The 25622-nt window shown below is 42.0% G+C and overlaps 2 protein-coding genes across 6 annotated transcripts in view; one reads left to right on the top strand and one right to left on the bottom strand.

Moving 5' to 3' along the window:
- Positions 1-934: 934 nt before the first annotated feature.
- Positions 935-14863, top strand: C1GALT1 (core 1 synthase, glycoprotein-N-acetylgalactosamine 3-beta-galactosyltransferase 1). 4 transcript variants are annotated; one of them, XM_052693200.1, is made up of 4 exons: positions 935-950; positions 7081-7320; positions 8805-9472; positions 10913-14863. In XM_052693200.1, exons 2-4 carry the CDS (start codon positions 7098-7100, stop codon positions 11120-11122), a joined length of 1101 nt encoding a protein of 366 aa, XP_052549160.1. In that variant the 5' UTR covers positions 935-950; positions 7081-7097; the 3' UTR covers positions 11123-14863. The 4 variants fall into 4 exon arrangements, with proteins under 4 accessions (XP_052549160.1, XP_052549159.1, XP_052549161.1 ...); XM_052693199.1 differs by lacking the exon at positions 935-950 and adding an exon at positions 1345-1445; XM_052693201.1 differs by lacking the exon at positions 935-950 and adding an exon at positions 1648-1663.
- A 4396-nt stretch (positions 14864-19259) lies between these two features.
- Positions 19260-25622, bottom strand: part of COL28A1 (collagen type XXVIII alpha 1 chain) — a 63263-nt gene continuing 56900 nt past the window's right edge. For both annotated transcript variants that reach the window (XM_052693196.1, XM_052693195.1), the window contains exons 32-35: positions 24784-24971; positions 22311-22527; positions 21674-21846; positions 19260-20729 (exon numbers count right to left, since the gene is read on the bottom strand). In XM_052693196.1, the coding sequence (XP_052549156.1) occupies positions 21674-21846; positions 22311-22527; positions 24784-24971 (578 nt within the window). In that variant the 3' untranslated portion in view covers positions 19260-20729. The remainder of the gene's footprint in view (positions 20730-21673; positions 21847-22310; positions 22528-24783; positions 24972-25622) is intronic.

The raw sequence follows: 25622 nt of genomic DNA on the forward strand, positions 1-25622 counted from the left end.
CACATCCATCCTCAGGGCTCCACAAACGTTCAGCAAACATCAGTGAATACTGGTGGGCAGCACTTTTATCACACGGAGGAATTGAATTCCATGCCTTTGCTTCATGTGCGCTTCCACTTTAGATGTTCTGCCCCTCTGCTGCCACCTGTTGCATGGCAACAAAACGTAGTGGAACATTGGTGGGAAGGTTCAATTCCACTGCCAGACTGACATTCACCTCTTATGTCATGGGCCAACATAATAGGAACCAGTAGTTTCAGAGCAGCCCTCATAGTTTACAGCTGTATTTATTAATGCCCAACACTCAAACTCTCCCATCAAGTGTGCTCGCCTCACCTTTGCCCCTACTGTGATGGAACTGCTCAGGGAATCCTGTTCACTTCTGGTCATCGTTTCGAGGACACAGCAAGGAGCAGAATGAGGCAGGACTGGAACTATGACAGGAGCTTCTGCAGCCAACAGAGAAGCCTCATCTCGTGCAGCCGTGCCAGTGACTCATTAGGAGAAGAGCCGAGGGAAGGGCACAGGTGGGGCCAGACGGTTTCAGAGAGCGAGCACACATCGACCTGCAGGAGGGCAAAGCCGCAGTTCGAGCTGAACCCCACTGACGGGAGCTGCACCCGCACTCTTTGCAGCACTATAATCCCTATCTACAGAACCCCATTAACTTCCTACTACCTGCCAAACGCTTTCTTGGTCACACTGTAACGCCAACCACCTAAATCCGCAGTTCGTCATCATACTTAACCGCATTTTCCCAGGAAAGATATCCAGAACGAAACGTCACCGGCTCTGGGAAGGCAGGCGGTGTTTGCACTGGGCGATAAGGAGCGATTGCGGAGTGCTCGGTCTCCTGGCAACCGTGCAGCCGCCTCATGGCAATTCAGCAGCGCGGAGGCTCCGGGCCGGCGGCACCGTGGAGGCGAGGGGCTGCGAACGGCGGTAGGAAGGTAAGCGGACCACGAAGGACCGCGCTGTCGGGGGGGGACGTGCACGGAGGGAAGTATGCTTAAGAACTCGCGAGCCCTGCGGGGAGCGGACGCCCTCAGCTGCCTCGCCGCTCTCCCAGCACGACGCGCGGCTCGTCCCGCACAGCCGCCGACGCATCGCGGGTGCGACGCAGCGCCGGGAGCAGCCGGACGGGACGGCCGTGGAAGCACCGGAGGGGCGCCTCATGACACCCCCCACAGACAGCGGCCATCGGCGGATAGAATCCGCCAGGGATTAAATGCGCGTGCCCCGGATGGCCACGCCCTCCCCGGCGCTCGCCGCCCAATCAGCGCACGGCGGGGCGTAGCGGGCCCCGCCCTCGGCGGGGTGCGCGGCGCGGGGTGACGCGCAGGGCGGAGGGATGGTGGCGGCGCGGCCGTGTGCGCGGCGCGTGGCCAACGGCTGCTTGGGGGTCGCGCGGCGGAGCGCGCGCCGGGTCCCCGCCGGCCGCTGAGGTGAGGGGAGCGTGGCGAGGGGGAGCCGAGGGCCGGCGGAGGGCGGCGAGGGGGCCGCCGGCAGCGTCGGCCCGCGTGGGAAGGAAGACGCCAGGAGGGGCCGCCCGGGGGAGCACCGGCCGCGGGGACGGCGGGCGTCCGCCGGGAGCGGAGGGGCCCCGCGGGCGGAGAGGAGGCGCTCGGCAGGCCGCGCTCGGCAGCGGCCGCGCGGAGGGGAGGTACGGCGGCGAGACGGGGCCCGGGGCCGGCCTGCGGGGAGCGGCGCCGCCGGGGGCTGACCTGTTGCTGCGGGGGCTGCCGGAGCAGGCGGCCTTTCGTGCCGCGTGTGCGGCTGCGGCCGGTTCCGTGCCGCCGTGAGCCGCCTGCAGCGGGCACCGCTACGCCTGACTGTGGGAGCGGCCGAGCGGTTCCAGCCGGGAAGGGACCTCTCCTAAGAAGTGCTTACGCCGGTAGAATGTTAAACGATGGTTTTGAAAGCGGAGAACGTCATCTGCGCTTGGCTGACAGGGAAGCTGCATTTGTGGATGTACAGCTTCACATTGTGGATGTGCCAGGAGCGCCGATGTGTGCGCAGAGCTTCTAGAAACAGCGGTTCCTACTGAGCAGAAAGCCTTCACTGGCATGTACAGCTAACTGTGCCTTCTGTGCTTTGCCTCTAAGTACCTTGTTGCATCGCTTGACTGTTCGAGGCACGGTGTGGAAGCCATTGATTCCATTGCCAATGGTGCAGCTCGCAGAGGACACTGGAAGTTGGACTCAGTGCTCCTTGTGGGTCCCTTCCAATGCAGGATATGCTGTGATTCTCTGGCCTGTGCCTTGTGCTTCATGCTGGGGCCTCGCTGCTTCCTGCTCTCTCCATCAGTAAGGGGATGCAGGGAAGAGTCAGCTGTGTGTGTACCATGTTTTACATGATTAATTTGTGAAATCTTGAGGAAAAGATGATGGAATGATAGTGGGATGAAAGGTGCAAGAGTTCTGGATCTCTGCTGCTTACTGCATAATGTATTCTCTAAGTTTCAAAACCACTGATTGATTTTTGACTGTTGAACGTGTTTCCTCTTGAAACAACATTTGATGGTTTTATGGTCTGCGTTTAATTCAAAGTGTTAATTATAAGGTGTTCATCATAAGCAGCTAGCAGAGTGAGGGCAGCATTTCAGGCTGTGGTGAGAGGCTCATCATCAGGAATGCAAAGGAGCGCAGAGGCACAACAGTAGTGGTGGCGGAACCATGGGGGAACCATGAATCTCATTAGAGGAATTAGAGATTAGTGTTTGTGTCCTGTCACAGGACAGCCATCGGCCCCATTGCCCAGGGTGTGATACACAGCACGTCAACAGGCTTTCTGGAACAGCTTACAGGGTTGAGAGGGGTAACTGCCAGCAGAGCATGGGTCGTCTTATGGGATGCAGGAGAGGAGCATCTTGTGATTGTATAGAGCTTCTTACAGATGCTTAAGGGAGGGACCAGAGGAGGGGAGCAAGGTGGTTTGCAGAGCAACAATTATGGGAAGATAGATGGAATAGAGGATAAAAAGGCCCAGTCAAGTGCAAACAAACACTGGTCAGCATGTTTGCCTGGTTGTATCCTATGCTGGATTTCTGCAGCCTGTTCCTTTTTCTCATTAAGCTCCATATATAACTGTTCTCCTGGAAGAGAGGACTCTGTATTCATATGTGCATATTGAAGTCTCAGTGCCAGCAACAGGAATGATACTGTAAGCTGTAGGGACCTCTGTGACTGATGAGAAAGGGAGTCTAGGTGCCACCAGCTGGGTTGGTGACCTGGAGAGAGCAGAGCATGTGTGTTGGCAGGTCTGCCACTGTATGGTTGCTCGTGAGCATTGGGCTGGGCTGGCTGGTGAGTAGGACAGCGGGCCCGGGGCCAAGTATGAGTGCAACTGGGTGTGGGTACAGTGCTAGTGAGATGAGGGGATATTTGAGCTGGCAGTGAGAGAGATCAGAAGAGAATGTGAGGTTTGAAAATTGTTTTAGAGGCTCATTGGTGCACATGTGTGAGAAAGGTGACTGGATGCAAAGGCTGGCTGGGCACTGGATAGTTGGAGCACCTGGGGCCATTCAGTGAGGAATCTGTGGTGCACCCATGGGGAGTTGGCACTGTGAATCTGGATGAGATGTGAACCAGGAATGGGAGGGGGTCTGTGGGGAGACCAGCAGTTCCTGGTTAGATTGAGGCCCTGTAGAGATCCGCGTTGTGCGTATGCTCGTTTTCACACTAACTGACCTTTGTCTTGGCCAGGGAACAGTATGAGGTGTTGTGCATGTGTGCTGTACAGCCTCAGCCTTGCTGCTGCTGGTGCCTGGGACAAGAAGCTGCAGCAGCCTCAGGCTGCCGTGGCCGGCAGCACCCAACAGGTGAAAGTTACTGCAAGTTGAGGATGTAGGAATCTTTGGTTCTCAAAACATAAATTTGAAGCCAAACCAATGACTGCTAAGTTGTCATAGAGTTTTAAAACACTCGTCGTTTTGGCTGATGTGAATAAGGCTACTTACATGAGTGTGTAAGTAGATAAAGAGATTTATTTAAGCTGTCATGATGTAGTAATGGAGCACAAGTGTAAGCTTATCGTTACAGGGCTTTTTTCCTTTCCTTTTAAATTGCGTCTCTTTTTGAAGTCAAAAGAAGTGAAGATAGAAGTAGGAATAAAAATGGGAATCTTTTAGTGTCCTGTGTTCTGCACTTGCCTTTTCCTTCTACTTGTATCTCACCCCTGAATAAATCCCTTTTTGGAAAAGAGTGGTAACAAGGAAGTGGGAGTGGGAGTGTTTGTCATCATAAGAACTGCTGTCGCTTTCAGTAACTGCTGCTGGCAAGTTAAAAGGCACCGCATGTGTCAAATAGCAACATACAGTTAAAAAACAGCAGTACTGTCCTGTGTGCTGCTGGAGTTCATGAGCATACGGGGATGTATGCATGTATGTCCAGTTTGTTGATATGAAATGAAGTGAGCAGATTATTTCCAATTGAAAACTGTATAATAATAATGGTAATATTGAACAGCGAAACAACTTTTTTTCTAGTAGAAACTGCTGCAGCTACTTTGTGTGCATCCATGGGTAGTTTTTCCTCCTTTTAAACATGCTGAAGGAAGGCATTGTTTTATCCTGGCACTCTCCCTTTGCTCATTTCCAGTTCTGAGCTGACCTTTGTGGTGATACGTGGGACAAGTTAAAGCACAAAAAGATATCTTTAGTGCAGTGAGTGCTTTTCAGAGTCACCAGCTGCTTCTGTGTCTGGGCTTTCCCTTAAATTGTGGCCAGGGTAGGGTTGGGCACTTCATTTAAGTCCTTGGGTTTTCTGTCCAAGTTTATGGCATATAAGACACAGAAATAAAGCTAGGCACATTACATATGACAATATATGATTAAAAGCTGTATGTTCTGCTTGTTCATGTTAAAGAATTAGAACTTCTTTACAGCCTGGTACAGCCTTTTGACCTCTTAGTTTTTCTTCCGTGCTTTAAGTTGCGTTTCCAGTTCTGTTTCATTTTCCTGGCAGTGTGGAAAGGAGGCCTTGTCGCATGCTGCAGCTTCTCCCCTCTCAGCTGAGCCAGGTGGCTTCTGGAGGCCCCGGCCCCATGGCTATGCCTGCCTTCTGTCCTCTCTGCTTTTTGATCCAAGGACGTCAAAGGGGCAGGAAGCTGGTGTTTGGAGCGGGTGTTGCTGCGTGGTGATTCATGCAGTGTGCTTGGGGCTGGCACTTTGCAAAAGGCTCTTCATAGCCAGCAAGGGAGGTGGATGCGGGCTGGATGGGTTGTGCTGGTGGCGGCAGATCTTTGATGCTGATCTCTAGAAGGCATTCAGCCTTTGATGAAGATCAATACCTTTGCTTAGAAGCAGCTGTGTGCGTGGGGCCTTGATGAGACGTGGCAGCATCAGCTTATGATTTGTGGTCATCATGGTGTTTTTCTTTACTGATGTTTGCTGTTGTAATAACGTAGATCAAATACGTTGCAGACAGCAGAATACCAACTTGAAATATCATTTTTGCTGTAACACTGACAAGTATCCAACAAGCTTTTTAGAGGAATGTCCCACCTTAATAATGTGCAGAACAGAGGTGTCATTTTGGGACTGACCTACTGTGTTAGGAAAGCGACAGCTGGAGGTGAATTCAAAGCAACATCATTAGCACGGCATAAGGATGTTAAGAGAAGATACCCTTGTAGCCACGTTCACTGCAGTGTCATGGAGCACTGCAACATTTCTGTTCCCTAACAGTTTCTCTCTTTACTGCTGTCTGTTTGCCTCAGACACACCTTTGCAGTCTGGGCGCTGTGCATTCTGAGATCTCTTGCCCAAGCTCTTCTGTACACCAGTGTTGGTTTTTCCTTCTGCTCTGTAGAGATGTTGATGTCACAGGGAGGCTGAAGGGTTTTGCAATAGAAAGTCTGAGCGCTTGCTTCCGCCTGCCTTATCCGTGGTGGCAGCTGGTTGAGTAGGAAGTACTGCTCATTTTAAAGTCAGTCCTCTTGCTCTGTGCATTCTCTAAGCTTTTTTTTGGCTCCCAACTTACTAAATGGGGTTCTGCCTCATGATGTGAAGAATGATGCTAATGGAGGGAATGCCAACAGCTCCTTTGTAAGGTTGGCTTGACTCCAGTATGTGTTTAACTGTCTGTGTTTCTGTGGCTTAGTCATGAATTATTTGAACACATCTCAACTCCTTTCAAATCTCTCAGGCCTCCATGGCCTGGAGTTGGCCCACAGGTGCTTAATAGATGTAAATTCACCATTGCTTTAGATGTATAAAGCTCATTTTACATAGATGTAGGTCTTTCTTTAAAGTTCTTACAATGCTAAACCAAGTCCTTTTCTTTTTGAGAAGCACAGGTGTGGCCAAAGATTAGGTTTACTTGACTGGAATACGTGTTTTTTGACATGTAGGAATGGCTTTGAGGCTGACGTGCTTTGTTCTCCTCTTCTTCCAAATGCCTTCTAAAAGGGAGTGTTTCTTTACTGAAATTCTGATGTTCTCTCACTTTTCTTCTGGAAGTCTGTCCTCAGTACTTCTAAAAATGAAAGGAAGATGCCCTACTTTGAGATCAGAGTAGATTGACTTTTATAAGTCTTGAATGTCTGCTTGTATTTGGCATCTGTTTAAGAATTGCTATGATATTCCAACTGCTGGAGTTCATCTCACGCCCGCACGGTGTCTCAACCTGTACGTTGCCTTGGATCATCTCTTAGTTTTGTAAGACAGGCATTACCTTTTTAAGCACAGTTTTCTTAAGGCCAAGAGAAGTGAATGTGTATTACCATTTCATATTTAAGATATTGCACTTTAAAGTATTCTTGTATAAATGTTCTATCAGTATGGTCAAAGAAGTGCTTTCTGTGTGCACAGGCACTCTTGTGTATTCAGCTTGTCCTTTATAATTGTAAGCTAAGTAGTACACAGTCGGGTTTGGCCCTAAATATGTCTGTACATTTTCTGTAACCAGTTGCATTGCTTCTGTACTTAAACTCCCATGCAAGCACAGGGGTTCTGGATCAGAGTTAGATTTGAGATTTCTTCTTTAAGGTGTTTTGTCCTTGATTTCTTGTTGTATGTTAGATTTGAGTTATGTGTTAAGCTGCTTTACCCTTAATGTATTTTCCACTTGTTTTTGACAGCGTATTACCTTCAGGAAATGGCCTCTTCTAAGTCTTTGATGAACCTTCTGACCTTCAGTTTTGGATCTGCAATAGGATTTTTTCTATGCTATCTCCTGTTTAGCATGATACTAGAAGAACAGGTTGAGATCCAACCTCGTATTCTTCACAATGATCCACATGGTCAACACTCAGAAGATACTGATAACAATCAGCTGCAAGGACAAATGAATTTCAATGCGGACTCTGGACAGCATAGAGGTATTTTGTTACACCTGATTTATTATATAATAAGTACCCTTTCATGCACCACAAACTGCCAAGTATTTGTATGAATCGTTTTCTTTCTGTTTGCCAGTGTTCAGGTTACATCTAAGTAACTTTGTTCTCTTGAGGCCTACTGCAAGGTGATTTTCTTTGCTTACATCACATTCGTGATTTTTGCATTTTCCCTTTGGAACCTTTGCTGGGCAGATATATTTGTTAGCATTGAAGATGAGATTGAATTGTTTTTCAGCTTTAAGGAGATTTTAAGGAGATAATTCTGGACCATTTCTAACATCTGATCTAATTCTCAGACAACCGTGAAAGGAAAAAAATAGGATGGGTGCCTCACTGGGCCCTCTTTGCCTTCCTGATCCACAATCCACAAGACTAATTGCTGTTCTCAGCTAGAAACAGGGAAAGTCTGTTGCACTTTGATTTTTCTTTTTGAAGAAGGCAGACCCTTCTGATATTTCAGGCACATTTTTATATTTGACCCATCTTATCATGAGTTCATTCTCAGTCCTAAATACAGATAGTATCTGAACTGGGGCAGTTTAGATAAGAAAAATTGCCTGCACTATAATGCATTTATTTCACAAGGCATTAATAAGTATTTTATAATCTAAAGGTACTTAAACTGCAAGCTTTGTAAGTGAAGTTTGTGAGTGTTTTGCTTGTGGTTGTAGAAAACTGTTGCAAAGAAAACTGTTTTTGATAAGGTTAAACAGTAATATTTTAGGACCAGTGGTACAAATCTCACCAACCATGGAATGTTCTTTTACATGAGTTAACATCACTGTATGTGTCCAGTGAAAGTTTCTTTGAGGGGAAACAAATGCTTTGGCACCTTGGAAAATGTTATATTCCACATCTGTTGTTTGGCACATTAATACTGGGTTCATTCTATCTTAATACCACTGATAATTTACAAATGAGATTTAACTTGATTTTATAATAATTTTTTCTGCCCTACCATCTGCATTTCCCTTCAGAAACAGATTGGTATGTTAGAATTGTTTATTAGGTTTTGTTAGTTATCAAAAAATGATATAACAAAGATAAGAAGTTCTTAGATCTTTTTTTTTTTTCAGTTGCTGTGTACTTTGTGAATGGTATAAATGTATATTTTAAATTTGAATTAATCTTCTAATGCCACAGAGAGGATGGCTTCTCACGATTTTAATGTGTTAAACCGTTCTAGAGTCGCAATGAAAAGATACCCATTTTGATCCAGCTCTTATGCTTCCCTTTATCCTGTGAAGTCAAAGTAACTTTGAGAATTTTAGTTTCTTGGTTTGGGGAGTTTGTTTATTTTCTTCTGAAACTTAATATTAATTTCATTTGAAAACAAAGACCTCCTGTGTCCCTCTGCATGTATTTCCTGAATTAGAAGCAGAGTGTCTGGGGAGGGCTTGCAGTGCTGTAAGTATCAGTGCTCAGCCAAATCTGATGTTTGGGAACTTTCCTCTCTTTTTCAGATGAGAATAAAAATGTTGCAGATGGACTCTATCAGAAGGTGAAAATACTTTGTTGGGTCATGACTGGACCTCAAAATCTGGAGAAGAAAGCCAGACATGTTAAAGCCACCTGGGCCCAACGTTGCAATAAAATACTTTTTATGAGCTCTGAGGAAAATAAAGACTTCCCAACAGTGGGCCTAGAAACCAAAGAAGGCAGGGACCAACTTTACTGGAAGACTATAAAAGCTTTTCAGTATGTTTATGACCATTATTTTGATGATGCTGATTGGTTCATGAAAGCGGATGATGATACGTATGTTATATTGGACAATTTAAGGTGGCTTCTTTCAAAGTACAGTCCTGAACAGCCAATATACTTTGGAAGAAGGTTTAAGCCTTATGTGAAACAGGGATACATGAGTGGAGGAGCGGGGTATGTTCTGAGCAAAGAAGCTCTGAAAAGATTTGTGACTGCTTTTAAAACCAACAAATGCTCTCATAGTTCCTCTATTGAAGACTTAGCACTAGGAAAGTGCATGGAGGTCATTAATGTAGAAGCAGGAGATTCCAGGGATACAAGTGGTAGGGAAACATTTCATCCCTTTGTTCCAGAACATCTCTTAATCAGAGGATACCTACCAAAAACATTCTGGTACTGGAATTACAATTATTACCCTGCTGTAGAGGTAAGTCTTTAGGAATGTGGCATATGTTCCATGATGTGTGTCTTACCGTGATACAGTGTTTGAGTTGACAGTTGAGTGGCAGCTAAATGTATTTTAGAAAGGAAAATTTTGTTGTGACGTTGCTGGATACACCTGTGTTAAATACCATAGTCATCAGCTAAAACTGCTGCTAAGAGATAAATGCTCTGGAGGAGCTACTCAATCTTGAATTGCTATTACTGTTTTCCTGTGTTTGGTGGACAGCAAGAAATGATGAAATCTTCTTAAGAGAACTTGTCTGGTGTCAGCACTACTACGTTCCTTGCAAAGTTACCTGCAAAGTTCCTGTTCTGTTTTGTACCCTTGTATCTCAGACTGCTGTGCAATAGGAAGCGAGTCCTGTGAGGTTCATTACAAAGCAGTGTTTTAAAAAATAATGATTGTTTCTTAGGTTTTCATCATCAGCCAGTACCCCCAGCTACTCAATCGTTTTGTCCCTCACCTTATATTAGTAATGGATGTTGCCTTGACCCAGGTGCAAGACCTTGCACTTGGATTTGTTGAACCTCATGATGTTCAGCTGGGCCCACTGCTCAGCCTGTCTAGATCCCTCTGGATGGCACCCCATCCCTCAGGTGTGTTGACCTCACCCCACAGCTGGAGTGGGGTGATTTGCTTGAGTTTGCACTCGACCCCACTGTTGATGTCACTGTTGAAGACATTAAAGAGTATCAACCCCAGCACTGATCCATGAGGACACCTAATTTTGCCTGACTTCTCTTAAATTAAGTTTCCAACTTGAGTATTTGTTTTGCTCAGCCATTTTTCATTTAGATTTTTGCATATCTTTGTATATCATATACTCAGTCACAGGGTGGCAGGACGTTGTCCTGAGACTAATAAGGAATTTCCAAGTCTGAAAATGCCTAAATAAAAGGCAGTGTCTCTGCAAGCTGCTTGCTGCTGCCTGATTCATTTTTATGAAGTATGTAAAATGATGATGTTTGATGCCCTGTCCCTGGAGGTGTTCAAGGCCAGGCTGGATGGGGCTTTGGGCAGCCTGGTCTAGCATTAAATGTGGAGGTTGGTGGCCCTGCTTGTGGCAAGGGGGTTGAAGATTCATGATCCTTGAGGTCCCTTCCAACCTGGGCCATTCTGTGATTCTGTAAAAGCAAAAAATGCCCTCTGGCATTAAGTGCAGGCAGCAAGTTTCTTCACTGGCTTGATTACAGAGGCCAGAGACTATCTATCCATTTCTGTCTTAGGAAAGATGCTTTGGCAAATCTGCCTGATTGATCCAATTTGCTTGCCTAATGCTAAGCTTCGAAATAAATACATGAATGACGAAAGGGATTTTTTCCCAGGAAGTCAAATGTGTGTTTGAATTCTTCCTCCAGTATCTTTAATCCGTGGCATGCTCTGGAATTCTTGCTGATGATTTTGACTTGTTTTGTATTTTAGGGCCCTGGATGCTGCTCTGACCTTGCGGTTTCATTTCACTATGTTGATTCCATGACTATGTATCACTTGGAGTACTTGGTTTACCATCTCCGTCCATATGGGTATTCGTATCGGTACAATCCTGATTCGGCAAAGAGCCCGGGGGAGCAGAACAAAAATGAAGCACTAGAGGATAATCCAAAGCTAAAGCAAAAGACTTCTGAGAATTAATTGGACTTTGAAGGAAACTGGAAGAAGGCAGTACGGTGATTAAGAGTCTTCTCAAACTCCTGCATGAAGCCTGTGGACTAGGATTATCCATTGCGATTCTTACATTGGCAGTACTACCAGTCAGTGCCTGTGCACAAAAGAGTCCAGCGTAGGCTCTGGCTGATTGGGATAGTGTGACATTGCAGCCCTACTCACAAAGATATTGGGCCCTAGAGCTGTGGAACAGGAGGAGGTTCTGGTACACTGGTTCCTAGAAGAACTCAGATTTAAAAGCATAGTGGACAGATTCAAAGATAATCATACAGTTTTTCTTTTTTTCCCTTCCAATTGTTCTGTTATGTGAGTTCTTGTACTAGAAATCTGATGTAACAGGAATGCTTCATGATGGTTTTCTCCAGTATTTTCAGTATTCTGAAGTTACTGCGTGCATGTTGCCCTATAAGGAAGTAAGAAGGGTAAAAAATAGAGCCTCAAATCTGCTTTGCCTTAATGACAGACTGGTTGGTAAGAACAGAGACACACCTCAGTGATTAATGTCTGAATTATTTCAGAAATTAAATTCACTGCTAGGAATTATTTACAGTTTTTTACTGTAAATCTTTATTGTACAGAACAACATGAAGTTAGATCACTACTGTCTTAGGGAGAAACCCAGGGATAGTTATTATTGTTCAGATTGCTGAGGTGATGTGAGGAGACTATGTTTGTCCATGGCTTTTTTTAATTTTATTTTAATCAAGTTGCCATTTGGCTAAATAAATTCATCTCAGAACTTGTGAGCTAAAGATGCTTTTTCATATGAAAGCTCTTCTCCATTACATTTTCTCTGTAAAACAGAACGGATAGTGTGTTAGCCAAGTTGGGGTGGCATGTAATAATTTGGATTCAGCCAGTGTTAATTAGTTCATTTCTATTCAGTTTCCCCATTTCTGTACTTTGAGATTGTGACATTACCTTATTCACAGGATTTTACAGGTACAAACACGTACTGTTTTAAGACAGGAACAGAGCTCATTTGTCTGCTTGGCTTGGAGAACTTCATTTCCCTTTTCTGAACTCTTCCTCCATTCTTAAAGTTTCTTGTTGCATTTTTCAGAACGAGGTGATAGATGATCGCTGTGTCACTCTTGTGAAGCTGAAGTATTTGGTTATTCAGGTAACCCAGCCTGAATGCAGGTATCTTTCAAGTGCATTAATCTCTCCACTACTTTATGAGCATCTCTGCCTCGTAAGTGAAAACACTTTCTTGGTGTGGAACAAAACGGTTTTAATTACCGAAGAGTTTTCAGCAGTCGGGTCTGTGTTTTACATACACAACACAACACTTTGTGGTTTTCACTTCTTCGAATTCAGTTAATAGAGCAGTTCAGGGGATGGGGTGAAGCCTGACATGCCTTTATTCCACACTTGAACAAAATTTCTTTTTAGCATTTTTCGCCTTCATCATATTGATGAATTTGGACATAACCTGATTACCTCCAGTCACTGCTTTGGAAAGGGCACATACCGATAGCAGACAGCCTTATTTACTGCTGCTGTCCTTCAGGTTCCTGGAGAGGACGTTAGCATAAAGTACTGGAATTTGTGTTTTCCAAAGATAGTTCTCGCACAGATTGGGGTTCTGTCTGTGGTCCAGTAGTGAGGTCATGCAGCACAATGGCAATTACTGAAATATATGGAATTGAAATACTGTTTGTCATGTCTGCCTGAATATAGGTTAGGTTCATATGCTAAACCTGTTGATCTTTCATGAGGAAGATTCTCCAAAATACTGAAAGAGATGAGCTTTATTTTACATTAACTGACTTAAGTAGAAAATCATAACCGTATTTGTTTAGAAAAAGGAAAAAGCCTCCAGTTTGCTGTGGTCAGAGGGCTGCTGTAGTCAGAGAGAGAATGCCTGATAGCTTCTTTTACTTGGATGCTTCCTTCTGTCAGCTAAATGTTTATCCCGCGTGCCATGCAAACACTAAGATTGTGAAATCCATATGCTGTTGATAACTCTGGTAGCATTGTTCAAACCTGCAATTAGAGGTTCTGGAATACATCAGGAAACTGTAGAATGAAATCAAGATCCCAGCGTTAATCTCTTTGCCTTTCCTCTGGGGCAGTTCTGATGGTTGCCTGTTCCCCAGCTGTGGTTGGTGGGCTTAGCAGAGCAGGGCAGGGCCTCGGGTGGAATGGAGAAATAAAGAAGTGAGCAGCACATATCTGCAAGGCCGAGAACTTACTGCTTGTGACAAGTAGGCGGCCCATCTGGAGAAGTAAGAGCAGCCTTCTCTTTCAGTGCTCATTCTTGCTTTGTTTTAAAGTGTTTGCTCCCACACCTCTGATATTATTTCTTTTGCCTTTCTGGCAATACTGCAAAGAAATCCAAATATTTTTTTTCCTGTCAGTATCCAAATAGGCTTGAAAAAATATGGATTTAACATTCTAATAGAAGGCTGTTGCTCTCTGCTAAATTGTAATGTAGCAACGAGCCTATACCTCTTGAAATGAGCAGTTTGCATCTCATTCTTCAACAGCTGAAGCGGACGAGATTGGAATTTGAGCAGTTAGTGTAATTTTCACATGCCATCTTACAGAACCATTAACAGTTTATTATTTCACTCTCAGGTCTTTGTGCTTTGACAAAGTATTGAGTATTTCTGTAGCCCCAGCAGGCTTCTTCATGGGAGGATTCAGAAGCACAGACTCTCTTTAGCTCTTTAGATTATTGCATGCTCTCTCTCTCTTGCTCTCAGATCTCTTAATCAAAATTAGAAACTTCCATTGGTATGGTTGGTTGTAATTAAAATGGTGCATCTAACATTTATGAACTAGTTTTCTTGGAATTAGGAAGCAGCAGGCTTTTCTTAAACAGTTGTTTGCCCCTGGATATGGGAACGTTCCTTAGCATAAGACAGTAACGTATTAACCCTGCAGTGTGTTTTAGCTCAGAAGAAATGAGAGTGCCAAGCCAAGTTCCTAATTGGAGGACAGTGTTAAATTTGGCTTGCAGAAAAAAAACAAATTTAATCTTTAACTTTGAGTTCATTTGTGCAGCCTGTGTTGGACTTAGTGAAGGGGTTAGACTGTGTGCTGTTAGCACAGTGTCTCATCCTGTGGGAGGTCTTTTCCCAGTGTCTTTTGCCTGTAAGGACACTGTCTTTGTTTTGCTCTGATGGAGTTATGTATTAAAATCACTTTTTCTTTACATATGACTGTTCTGTTTCCAGAGTGTGCATTTCGGTGAGTACCTGTACACCTATAGTGCACAGTTTGCCATCCGAGAAGGGCTTTTATCTTCGTATGACTAAGAAAGATGTGGGTTATTTCTCTGATGTCCTGCTGCTGCTGCTAATAGTGCACAGGCAGATGGACATAGAACTTTCAGTGTGGCACAACGTGGGAAGGCTGCTTTGTCCTTTTTCTGACAAGAAAAACTTCTGTGGGATTCCAAAGGTGTAATTTGTTTTAGTTTACCATGCTGTATTTAAAATACTCCAGAAATGTTGTTAATGCTCTTAAAAAATAAAATGAATATTGCTGCTGGACAGTATATTCCACTAAAAACCTGTGAATGTTTCATTTTGCAGTTATAGGCTGTTGTGTCCCTGCTGACGGGTGTAAATTGGTGACTTGTCTGGACTGATCACCGTAAGATTTGTTTCTGAAATACCTTCTTTGAAGTGCCTTTGACCAATTTTTAGCATCAAAATTAAGTTCAGAATTGAATAAATGAAATAAGTTATCTCCATACACTGCGTGTCTGTCTTCATTTGCCCGCCCTGTATGCCAGTAGTGTGGCAGCACAGTGGAGTGCAATAAGAATATTCTCTTTCCTTGTGTGTTCGTCAGTTTTGGTGGTTGCAGGAAAGGTGGAAAGCTTGCTGAGTTCTCTGTTACGCATGCTACTAGCAAGTAGCAAGCTACATAGAAAACTTTATTTAAAGAAAATGTTAAATTAATTACAGGTGCTAGCACCAGATCCACACAGCCAGACTGCTGTTCCTTCATTGTGCTGATTTTCACTGTCTCCATGTTATTATAGCATCCTGAGTGAACTGACTGTAGCTGATGCTCAGAGATAAAGCAACATTATTCCAAATGCACCACATTTGAGGAAATCCCGCTTATAGAAAGCTTCACAGGCTCAGGGGAATTTCCTACACTGCTTTTCTGTGCGCTGATATGAGTTTAAAAGGAATTTAAGTCAATATTTTCCATCCAGGGACTGAAGGCTCTCTGATTGCAGGGTGGATGCACTTGTGCATTGCTGGTTCCAACGCACTGCAAAATGGTCTGCAGCCTTCCCTCCTTTTTGAGAGTTTTTTGCCTTTATGAGGCCCTCCTTTGGGTTCTACAGATGTTGTGGTGTGGTGAGTAACTTCTTTTGACAACTGTGAAAGGAATCAGAAAGTCAGAGCCCTGAAGTGAATATTTTCATTGTTGCACTTAGGAAATAACATAGACATGGAAAAGCAGCTGGATCATGAGAAATTATTTCTAGGCATTAGGGTGGTATTTGGTGTCATTTATAAAGGAAAGGTGAATACTCACATCAGAAATGTAGGCAGAGCTCTGTGCTTTTCCAGCTTTCTAGTACATGTGTATATATATTCCTGCAACCCTAGCCACCTTTCTTTGGCTTATTTGGTTCCAGCTGAAGCCTTGGGTGCTGGAGCCTGCAGCGGTGCTGAGCCAAACTCCAATGTTCCAGTTCCACCTGGGACTTCTCTGATGTGTCATACTGCTCTTGGGATGAAAAAGTTGATTCTTTTGCACATTCAAGGTATTGCCTTCTCTTTGAGAGGCTCATGCCAGAACCTGGCTTGTCATTTTCATGCTTCAGGTGTCTGCGGCTCACTTCAGGTCTGGATGCAAAAGGTCATACATGAGGTTAGTAATCTACAAACTGTGTTGAAATCAGCCTGCCTAAATGAGCCACTACCAAAGCAAGAGTCAACCTGAGGGTTATAGATTAAGGAGATCTGAGTAGATTGATACATGAGTTTCTCAGGAATGTTTGTTAAAACACAAAGTTGGTTTGAACAGCTGCTTATCTCCTGATATTTAGACTACAGCTTTGCTTGAGGAGGTGAGCATTTGCAGGATACAGTTCTTAGTTTTACAGACCTGCCTATGGCCTTTGTGAGCCCATCCCTTTGGCATCCTGAAATCCACAGGGCTGATTGGTTCCTTTGAATCTCTGTTCTGTCTCCCAGCAACTCCGTGCCCTCTTGGTTTGTCCCCTCATAGGATGAAGTGCTCACTCGCTGAAAGGAGAGGAACATTGTCACTAACTTCACTCATAAGCAAACCTGGTCGGTGTGTCCTGCTCTGTTCCACCCCCAGTATTCAATGTTCCCAGCAGCTCTAAATTCTTCATAGTCTCATGTCAAGGTTCTTCTTCCCCTCAGCTGACCAAAAGAACTTCGAACTTCATCTGTTTTGATACCCTGCACCTTTAAAACCTTATTCTATGATTTACTCCATTGGTAATTGCACTTGAGTTTTTAATGAGCAATCATCTGAACATCACACTGTTAGGTGTCGTCAGCTCCTCCCTTCCTGGAGACAGCACGACATGGAAGATAAAAATTAACTAGGGGGAAACCCTGGATGCTCGGTAGAAATCAAAACTAACAGATGTCTGTGTAGTTGCAGTTGTGGTGTTGTTTTAATGAATAACTGTTGTCTCCAAACTCCCTACAGCTGTAGTCCAGCACCCTGCAGAGAAAACCATACCTGGAGATCTGATGTTTTTCCAGCACAGAACAGCACTTGACCAGCACCAGTAGCTCCAGCATTTATCACTGCAAACAGCAACTGCCACGTGTTCCATCATAGATTCTTGTGAGATTGAGAGACTTTGCTTACAGCTTGCTAACTTGCTCTATGCTACTGAGTGACATGAAGGACTGCTGCACAAAGAATGCTGTAGACATAAAGCGTTGGTCAAGGGCTGCGTTCTGAACCTCATGGTGCAACAGGAGGGTTTCCCCCAGCAGTTCTGTCTGTCCCAGTTCAGTACATAATCAAGTCACCAGTCTGGTATAACCTTTGTTAAATCCTTACCTTACAGCAATGAAACCTTGCTGCTTCTTTCATATGAGAGTGTTATATGATCTCATCCACAACACATAACTAAAATCAATTGATAAATTGGAGGCAGAGCTCTCCTGTTCAGCAGCTGGTAGACGTTCAGTGTGAATAACGAAGTCTTTCTTCCCTTTTGCCAGTGTTATCTCATTTTTAGCAGACAACAGGCAGTGTCTGTTTACCCACACATTTGTTGTGGAGCATTTGTTGCCCCACTAGTTGCAGGCATCCTGCTTTCAGAGCTGCTCTGTAGCAGCTATGCTGGGGTTTATGGCCTTTATCTTTGTCAGCTTCCAAAGCTACATTTCATGCAATGTATTCAGACTAATGCAAGTGTTATTCACAGTCTCTAAAAGCAGAAGCTGTCTCACCAAACTTAGATCTGAATGTTTACAAATTTAAGACAATCCTGATGAGAGAGAATCTCCTGCATCAGCTCTATCTTCTTGCTTTAAAGCCATCACTACGAAAACAGCATTCAGTCTTACTAGCATCTCCTCAGTGAGCTTAAGGAAAGAAAAAAGGAGTACAAGTCACGTGGGTGTCCCATGCTGATAAATTCACCACCATCTACAATCCCACAGCACTTTGTCAGCATTGCAGGGAATATGTTGGCACCTGCACGTTTTCCTTCTTCTCCCAGGTGCTGCTCAGCTCTGCAGCCATCTCCTCTCCCTTCAGCTACTGGCAGAGCTGAGCCGAGCCTGCCTCCTTGCTCACAGCTCCCGTGTTGCTTTTCATGTCCCCCTTTCCTTCCAGAGGAGCAGGATATCCTGGCAGGAGTTCTGCCCACCATTCTGACTGGTGCTATGCAAACTCTGGCTTTTATGACCCATTCTGTAGAAGGGTGGTGAGATGAGTATGCTTTGTCTCAGTGTTAAAATATATTACTTCCTTCCCTTGGGAAGTTCCCTTCTGTGTCGTATATACATGGCTTTTTTACTGCTGTTATAGGTTGTTTGCCTTTCTCCTTTCAGTTATATATCCCAGTTAATGTACAATTGGTTTTAAGGGCATAAATCCCTCTGTGCTCCTCAGTAACTGTTCCCACTGACTGCTGAACTCGGATCAGGTTTTGTTGCTGTGCAGAGGGTAACAGCTACTGGCACGGGCCTGCTGGTTACAAAGGTTGCTTACCTCTGACAAAGAGTAGGCAGCTGCTATTAAAAACTCCATAGCATTATTATGGGCAAGAATATGATCCAAGCCAATGTTTGTGCATGAAAGCTCTGAAGTGTTTTCATACAGACCTGTGCCATATGTAAGTCCACAGCTTAACAATTCCTATGTGATTCCTAAAGAACAGGAAACAAATACATGAGGAGGGAAACACTTTCCCTTGATGTTCAGTTCAGCATCATACAGAGATTTAGCATTTAATCACTGTTTCATTAATACATCTGGTCCATGTTAGAGGGAAGAAGTAAAGTGGATAAAGAAGGCACAGTTAAAGAAATGCAGTATCCAAAGTCTTTTCTCCAAGGCCCATGGAGGATGATGCCCAAACAAACACTTGGCACCCTATGGCCTGGGCAGTGCTGTTTAAAAAGATTCACCTCTTGTTCATTTGGGGGCATCATTTATTCCTCTGTTTAAGCCTCATGAAAAAATGCTGGTATTTATGAAAGGCGACATGGTTATGGAATGCGATGCAATGGTTTCTTTTTTCTTGTCATTTTGTGCTAATCTTGCTATTAAAAAGGTTTGCACTGCTTATCTGTTTTAGTATTTCATAAATTGCTTTTGTCATCAAACTAAACTGAATTCTGGATACTGGATTTGAGACATAGCCAAGAGAAAAGTCTCTCGGTATCTCCTCCAAGTTTGAAAGTATGTTGATACTGCACTTCAGTACTGTTTTAAGTTTTGAATCCACCTATTCAGCCAATTTGAAACCTTCTTGTTCTTTCATTTCCTCACACTTTGTGTTTATTCCCATCTTGCTGAATTCATTTGGACATCTGTTCACTATTAAATTCTCCAGCACATAGATATAGTTGGGTGATATTGCACAAGCTGTATTTCTGAGCAGGAACTCAATCCTTCCATGATCTTTTCACATCACTAGTAGGAAATTTACTAGCTTGAAAACTTTCATCTGACTTGCTGATTATTCCCAGCCCTGTACATAGCTGGATATCACAAGAGACAATCCTTTGCAGTATATTTTGAAGCTATTTACTTTTCTGATTAAAAAAAAACAACAACAAACAACCAGGCCCATTGAAGTTGCATTCTTCTATAGCACTGAATCCCTTCATTTTCAGGCTTCTACAAAGTATGTAGTACAACGTATTGTCCTTGTGTTCCAGTGCTTCTTTTCCAGCCAAGATTAATCGCAGCTTCATGGTTGTTTTTCTTCTTGGAGTGACCATCATATTTCATTCTGAGTATAAAAACAGTGGCATTTTTGGAGGCTACCATCAGTTTTTTAGTTTCTAATTTGAAACTCACTAACAAAGCTAATTTTTTTTTGAAAAAAGTATTTAATTCTCCTAAAATTCAAGCACTTCATTTCATAGAATAAGGTTAGTGCCTCGTTTGCTATAAAGCAGTCCATTTTGCATGGTATATGCTATCTTTTGGGCACCTGGAGAAAAAAAAATGTGCAAGCATTGCTTAAACATATTAAGATCTGTTCAGACTGTATATACAGATCACAGGTTTTCTTGTCTACAAAGGAATAAGAATGCCAGACTCTTTATCAGATATTGCTTTCCGTTTTAATTACAGGCTCATAATTCTCAGTTTTAATGATAATTCATTAGGATTACTGCTAAAAGTAGAAAGAATGTACGTAAACATTTATATGCATTTTTCAGTTCTTTTCCTTTTTTACTTAATAGCATATTATCGGAGTGAAATACATATATATTTAAACACAGAGACCCTGAGAAACTGAAATTTGCTTACTTGCCATAAAGGACATGAAGAATCCTGGTTTTAATGTAATTTCAAATGAAAGTCCCACTCTTGTAAGTGAAAAGATTATACTGGTATTAATATAAATGTGCTTTAATGGGAAAACCCTCCCCTCTAATTAATTTTGCTGTGGCATTTACATTCACAAGAGATAGTCTAATTAGTGAAAATCTTAAATTATGACACTAAATGCTGTCATAAGAGTGCTAATGTCAGAGCTACTTACTCTTGTTTAAAACTAGAGCACATTTTTTCCTTCCAAGAGAATAAGAGACCTCTGCCATTAAATTCCATGTGAACACTTCCAGCATTTTAATCCTAAAAATAAAATCTTATCCTTGCCACATTAGTATTATCAAATTACTATGAGTTTGAAGGGAAAAGGTACGTTCCCATGCATGTGTATGTGTAATAAAGTTATTGTTATGATGTTACAGATAACATATGCTGTGCAGGAATCTCATGAATTCCACAGTGGCGAAAGCAGTGGAGCGTGGTGGCAATATATTCATGTTCACATGTCATTTTAGATTCTTCTCAGCCATTTCTTCCTTAATACACATGAACTTCTTGCTTTAAAAACTCCAAATGGCAGTAATTTCTAGAAGAATGAGGAATCGATTAGTTTTCTTGGAGTGTTCAGAAAGAAATATGCTATAGCTCAACAGATTTTTCCTGTACTGAAAGATGAAACAGAACTTAATACAGTGTACTGGGGAGGAGCTAAATGTTTTTTGTAAAGGAAATTATGCACTATGGATAAGCAAGCGCTTTGAAGACCATCACTCAATGAGTATGTGGGCCTAAGGCAGTGAGGAAGTCTGTCTGGATTTCTAAAAGATAAAGTCTCTCACCAAAGGAAAATTATATTGGATTAAGAGGAAAAATCTTCTGATTTATAAACAGTGAAAAGGAAAGGGTATAAATGGCTGCTGGAAAGAAGGCACTGGAAGATGCATGCTACAATAGTCTGTCCTACTCAAAATGATCATAAGTGATCTAGTGAAGGGAGTAAAAAGTGAGATGACCAAGTCTGTGACAATATTATCTTTCTCTAGAGTAGAAAAGGAAAGAGGTGACTGCAAGAAATTGTAGAACACTGTGATGTTGACAGAATAAGGTGTGAGTGGAAAAGGAAAAGTGAGTTTTGAAGAGTGTGAAATTGTACATATGAGAAAAATGATCCCAAATCCACGTATAAAATGATGGCTTTTCAGCTAATCCTTAAAATGAGGCCTTGGAATTTTGATCTGTGAATATGTCACCTTAATTCTCAGTAACAGTAAAGAAAACCCAACAAACTCAAATACAACATGAGAAACTGTAAGATAAGGAGTAAAAAGCAAAGTAGACAACTACTGTGTCACTGTATAAATTCATGACTACGAAGTGCAATTCTGCTCCCACCATCTCAGAAAGGAGTAAACCCTGATCAAAGGTGTAAATAATACGTATGCACAGTATTGGAGACAATTAAGTATTATATCTTTTTAGCCTGGAAAAGAAGTGCTTGAAGGAGAAGAACCCGATGGAAAGAAAACTTACTTATTCATCAATGCAGGTTCCTTGACATTCTTCTTGTGTTTCAAATCTATTGTTGGTACCATTACAACCTCCATACCAGAACTGGCCACAAGAATTGGCATTCTTGTCATAATACCATTTCACTACATAGTTCCGGCAATCACCTGGTTTCATAGGTTCCAAGCACCTGGGATCTGAAAGCATATCTTTAAAAGTTAACTTGGATTCTGGTATCAATTACATTACCCTACCCCTCCATTACATTACCCTATCCGTCCATTATTTTTTTAGAGCATCTTTTTTTTCTTTTTTTCTTCCTCATAATGCCTGGAATATATACACATCTCAGATTTGTAGCCAAATTCCATTTCAGTTAATGAGATATACGAATAGATCTAAACAAACACATGACTGGTTTGGAATCAGGCTACCCACATTCTGATGCAAGACTCAAATAGGCATTTAAATACTTAAGCACAATCAATACACAAGGGCTGTCATCTAGGTTTGAAACTCTGAGTATGGTGGCTGCAGCCAAAACACCCAGAAAAACAAAAGATGATAAAATCCAGTAACTATATGAAGGTGGGAGTAGGGATTTTTGGTTGGTTGATTTTGGTACAGATCTGCTACCCAATATTCAGACAACAGTACGTACCTTTATGAGGTTTTGCGACCTGTGATCGCTGTGCTGTTGCGTGGCGATCTTTAGCAGCAGTAATATTGAGCAGAGGGTTGACAACTGGACTCTGACGTCTGATTTCATCTATGTTGGAAAATGGAGGGAATCTCGATTCTCTGAGCACAGAGGTGGTCACCGTGTGATCCTGAGCAGACGGCAGCGGCTTCGTATACCTGGTCTGTGGTGGGCTATGCTGCAAAAGGAGTCAAAATCTGTTAACATTCTGTCAGAGCTCAAGTGTGAAGAGAAAAAGAATGAGAGAATTATAAAGGAAAGTAATTGTATTTTTTACACACATTACTTCGCAATAATGGCAGGTGGGTTCAGACCTTGTTCTAGTGATTTCTCAGTAAGGGACCATGATTTTAACAAATGCATTTTCTGGTGCTGACAGCTAAATGAGAAGAGAAAGTAATTCCTTCCATTTAGTCACTAAGCTGAATTAGTTCCATTGCCGTAAAATTTCAGCCAGTGCTTATTTGTAATATAAACTAACAAAGCAAGGAACTATGAGGTAAGTCTCTGCTTTCAGATGTCTGTTACACTTGCTGGTAAAGAGCTGAAATCAAGTCTGTCAAAGAAAGGGAAATGGTAGGCAAGAGGAACAGGATACTTGTTATGTTACTGATAGAAAAACACATTCATCAAAGATGATCCAAAGATTTTTCTAAATGTGGAATCCCTTGAATGCAGCAAAAATGTGCAAATCTTAAGTTGAGGAAATCACATCCCAATACTAAGATTGTCTCAAGAGATGCATACTTGCTGTCTTAAATCAAGTGACAAATCACTCTTTTTCCTGTTTCTGGCTGCCTAACATCCACTTGCTTATTATCAGAACTGTAGGGTTTTCCTTGACCAAAATGTTCAGAAGGTAACAGACCTCTTCAGGTGCAGATTGTTATCTAAAAATGTGCCTCTCCAGTGTTTTACTATATTCAAGAAGCTCTGCATGTTTCTTAGTAAAGTATGGTAGAAATGACTGCATTTATCCATACATCTCATAACCTACTGAAACCAGGAAGGAAGAAACTTGATACTATATTTAACATCTTCCCATTTACAGGACTGTATTGACGTGTCACTCAGTTTAAGAAAACTCCTTTTAGCCACTGGTACTTTGAAACTCAAAGTCTAACTGAAATGTGAATAGACAGTTCATCCAATCCTTTGCATGTTGCATTTCACAGATGTACAAAAAGATAATGTTTATTGTGATGGTAATTAAATTATTAAGATTCAGCTATAACCAACCAAAGCCAATCAGATCCAAGCATATGAGCATCTAATTAGTTAGAACTATTCATATTTGTGATTCTTATAATAAAATATATAAATGTCAGCATCTATAATACCAGATTAACATTTATTTTCCCTATTGTTTTCCTTAATGATGAAGGTACAAAGCTGATCCTCTGTGTCACACAGATCTATATGGAGGTATTACAGGGCCCAAACCTAAATCACTTAAACTGTATCTGTCATTCAGGGAAATGAGACTGAACTTTGAAAGTGAAGTTGATTTATGTAATTAGCAATCATATTACATACACAATGATCCAAAGCGTTAGTATTGGCTAATAATGGAGGAGTTCACTGACTTCACCATATATCAGTAATATTTATATACAGCATTCAATTCACTTAATGTTTAAATGTTGGTACAGTGGCCTACAATATCCATTCCACACAGCTACGGAGGATCATACAGAAAATATTTCAAAATTTATTTCAGCACATTATGGAGGCAAGCATCTGTTCCATGTTTATCATCAGCTATTTTCAGGCAAAGCAATTAAAACACTCTAGAGTGTTTGTACTGAAGTACTGTAAAAGTGACAAATGTCCTTCTCTGATACTAAGACAGCAACTGAAAAATACCAAAGACCTATTAAGAGAATTAAGTTGATGCACACCTGCAGAAAATATTTATCTATTGCACTAAAAAACTACCTGTCCTCTCTGTCTGTACAACAACTCCATGTTGGAGAATGGACGAACACAGGACAGGAGAAATTAAAACTGGAGAATAAAGAGTAATGTGAGCAAGGAGTCCTGGAAACACAGTCCAAGCAAAGCTGAAAGCTTAATGATACTTACAGGGCATCACCAGGAGAAGCAACTTTGCACTGACAGTTGCATAAATAAATGCCTTGCACACTATCTGCCTGCATAGGCGCGCATCTGAAATATTTCCAATTCACTTTGAAAATGAATTAGAAATACAAAAATACAGATTGTTGTCATTTATTGCAACAATGACACAGTATTACTTCTTTTTTTTTTTTTTTGTAAACTATTTTAAACAAGTTCACTCTAACTTTAAAAGTTCTCTTCAGATTTTTTTTGATATATTACCCATGTATTAAAAGATTGGTAAATGGTGTAATAAATAACATATGAATGTCAACAAAGAGCTACATCTTTTAAAAAACATTCAGTAACTTACTGAGTAACTGATTCCTTCTTTATGGGGCACTGAAGTCTCTGAAATTGCCACTCGAGTCAACTGAGTGTTAGTAACTTCATTAGGCAATTCAGGTTCTGGACTTGGAGGTGGTGACAGAACATTTTCTTTTCTACTGTAAATTTCAGACACATTATCACAGATTTTTGTGATGAGTTTATCTGCAAGAGCTGAAAACATCAACAAATGATGAAATTTATTAAGACTAATAAAGAAAAGTCACAATGATTCTCTACAAGCTTTTAGTGCAGAATTAACCACAACTTATAATGACAGTCATTTGTGAAAGATTGTTTTCTGAAGTTATACCAAAACTCAGATTGGAATGAATAAAATAATGCACTCTCAGAACTAACAGATTTTAAATACCTCTAGTTCTTTTTGGAAACAACAGACAAAAACACCAAAACTCATTTGAAGCATAAATTATAGCTCAACAGTCTAGAGAGAAAAACAGGACGATGGAAAGAATGCGTTTATGTGTAAAAAGTAAGAAGATAAATTGAGTTACAGATCCTATTTCTTCTCACAAAAAAAAAATAATTAAAAAAAAAAATATGTATATTCAGTGACTGGGAATACTTGAATGCTGGAGCCAGAGCTAGAGCTGTAATTTTAATCCTAGCTGGCACCAGAACATTAGTGCAGATTCTGTTCTCATCATTAATGCCTTAAACGCATTAACTTAAGCCCATCCACAGGCTCAGTGCAGCAAAATGAGTTTATGTTCAGGATAAATATAGTTTATAGGGTTAGACTGCAGTTAGTTGAAACCAATGTTTGTTTCTTCCACTGGTTATTATAGGTTTCCTGTCTTTTAT

The sequence above is a fragment of the Tympanuchus pallidicinctus genome, unplaced genomic scaffold (genome assembly GCF_026119805.1).
Source record: "Tympanuchus pallidicinctus isolate F22 unplaced genomic scaffold, pur_lepc_1.0 scaffold3, whole genome shotgun sequence".
In the NCBI taxonomy this organism is placed as follows: Eukaryota; Metazoa; Chordata; class Aves; order Galliformes; family Phasianidae; genus Tympanuchus; species Tympanuchus pallidicinctus.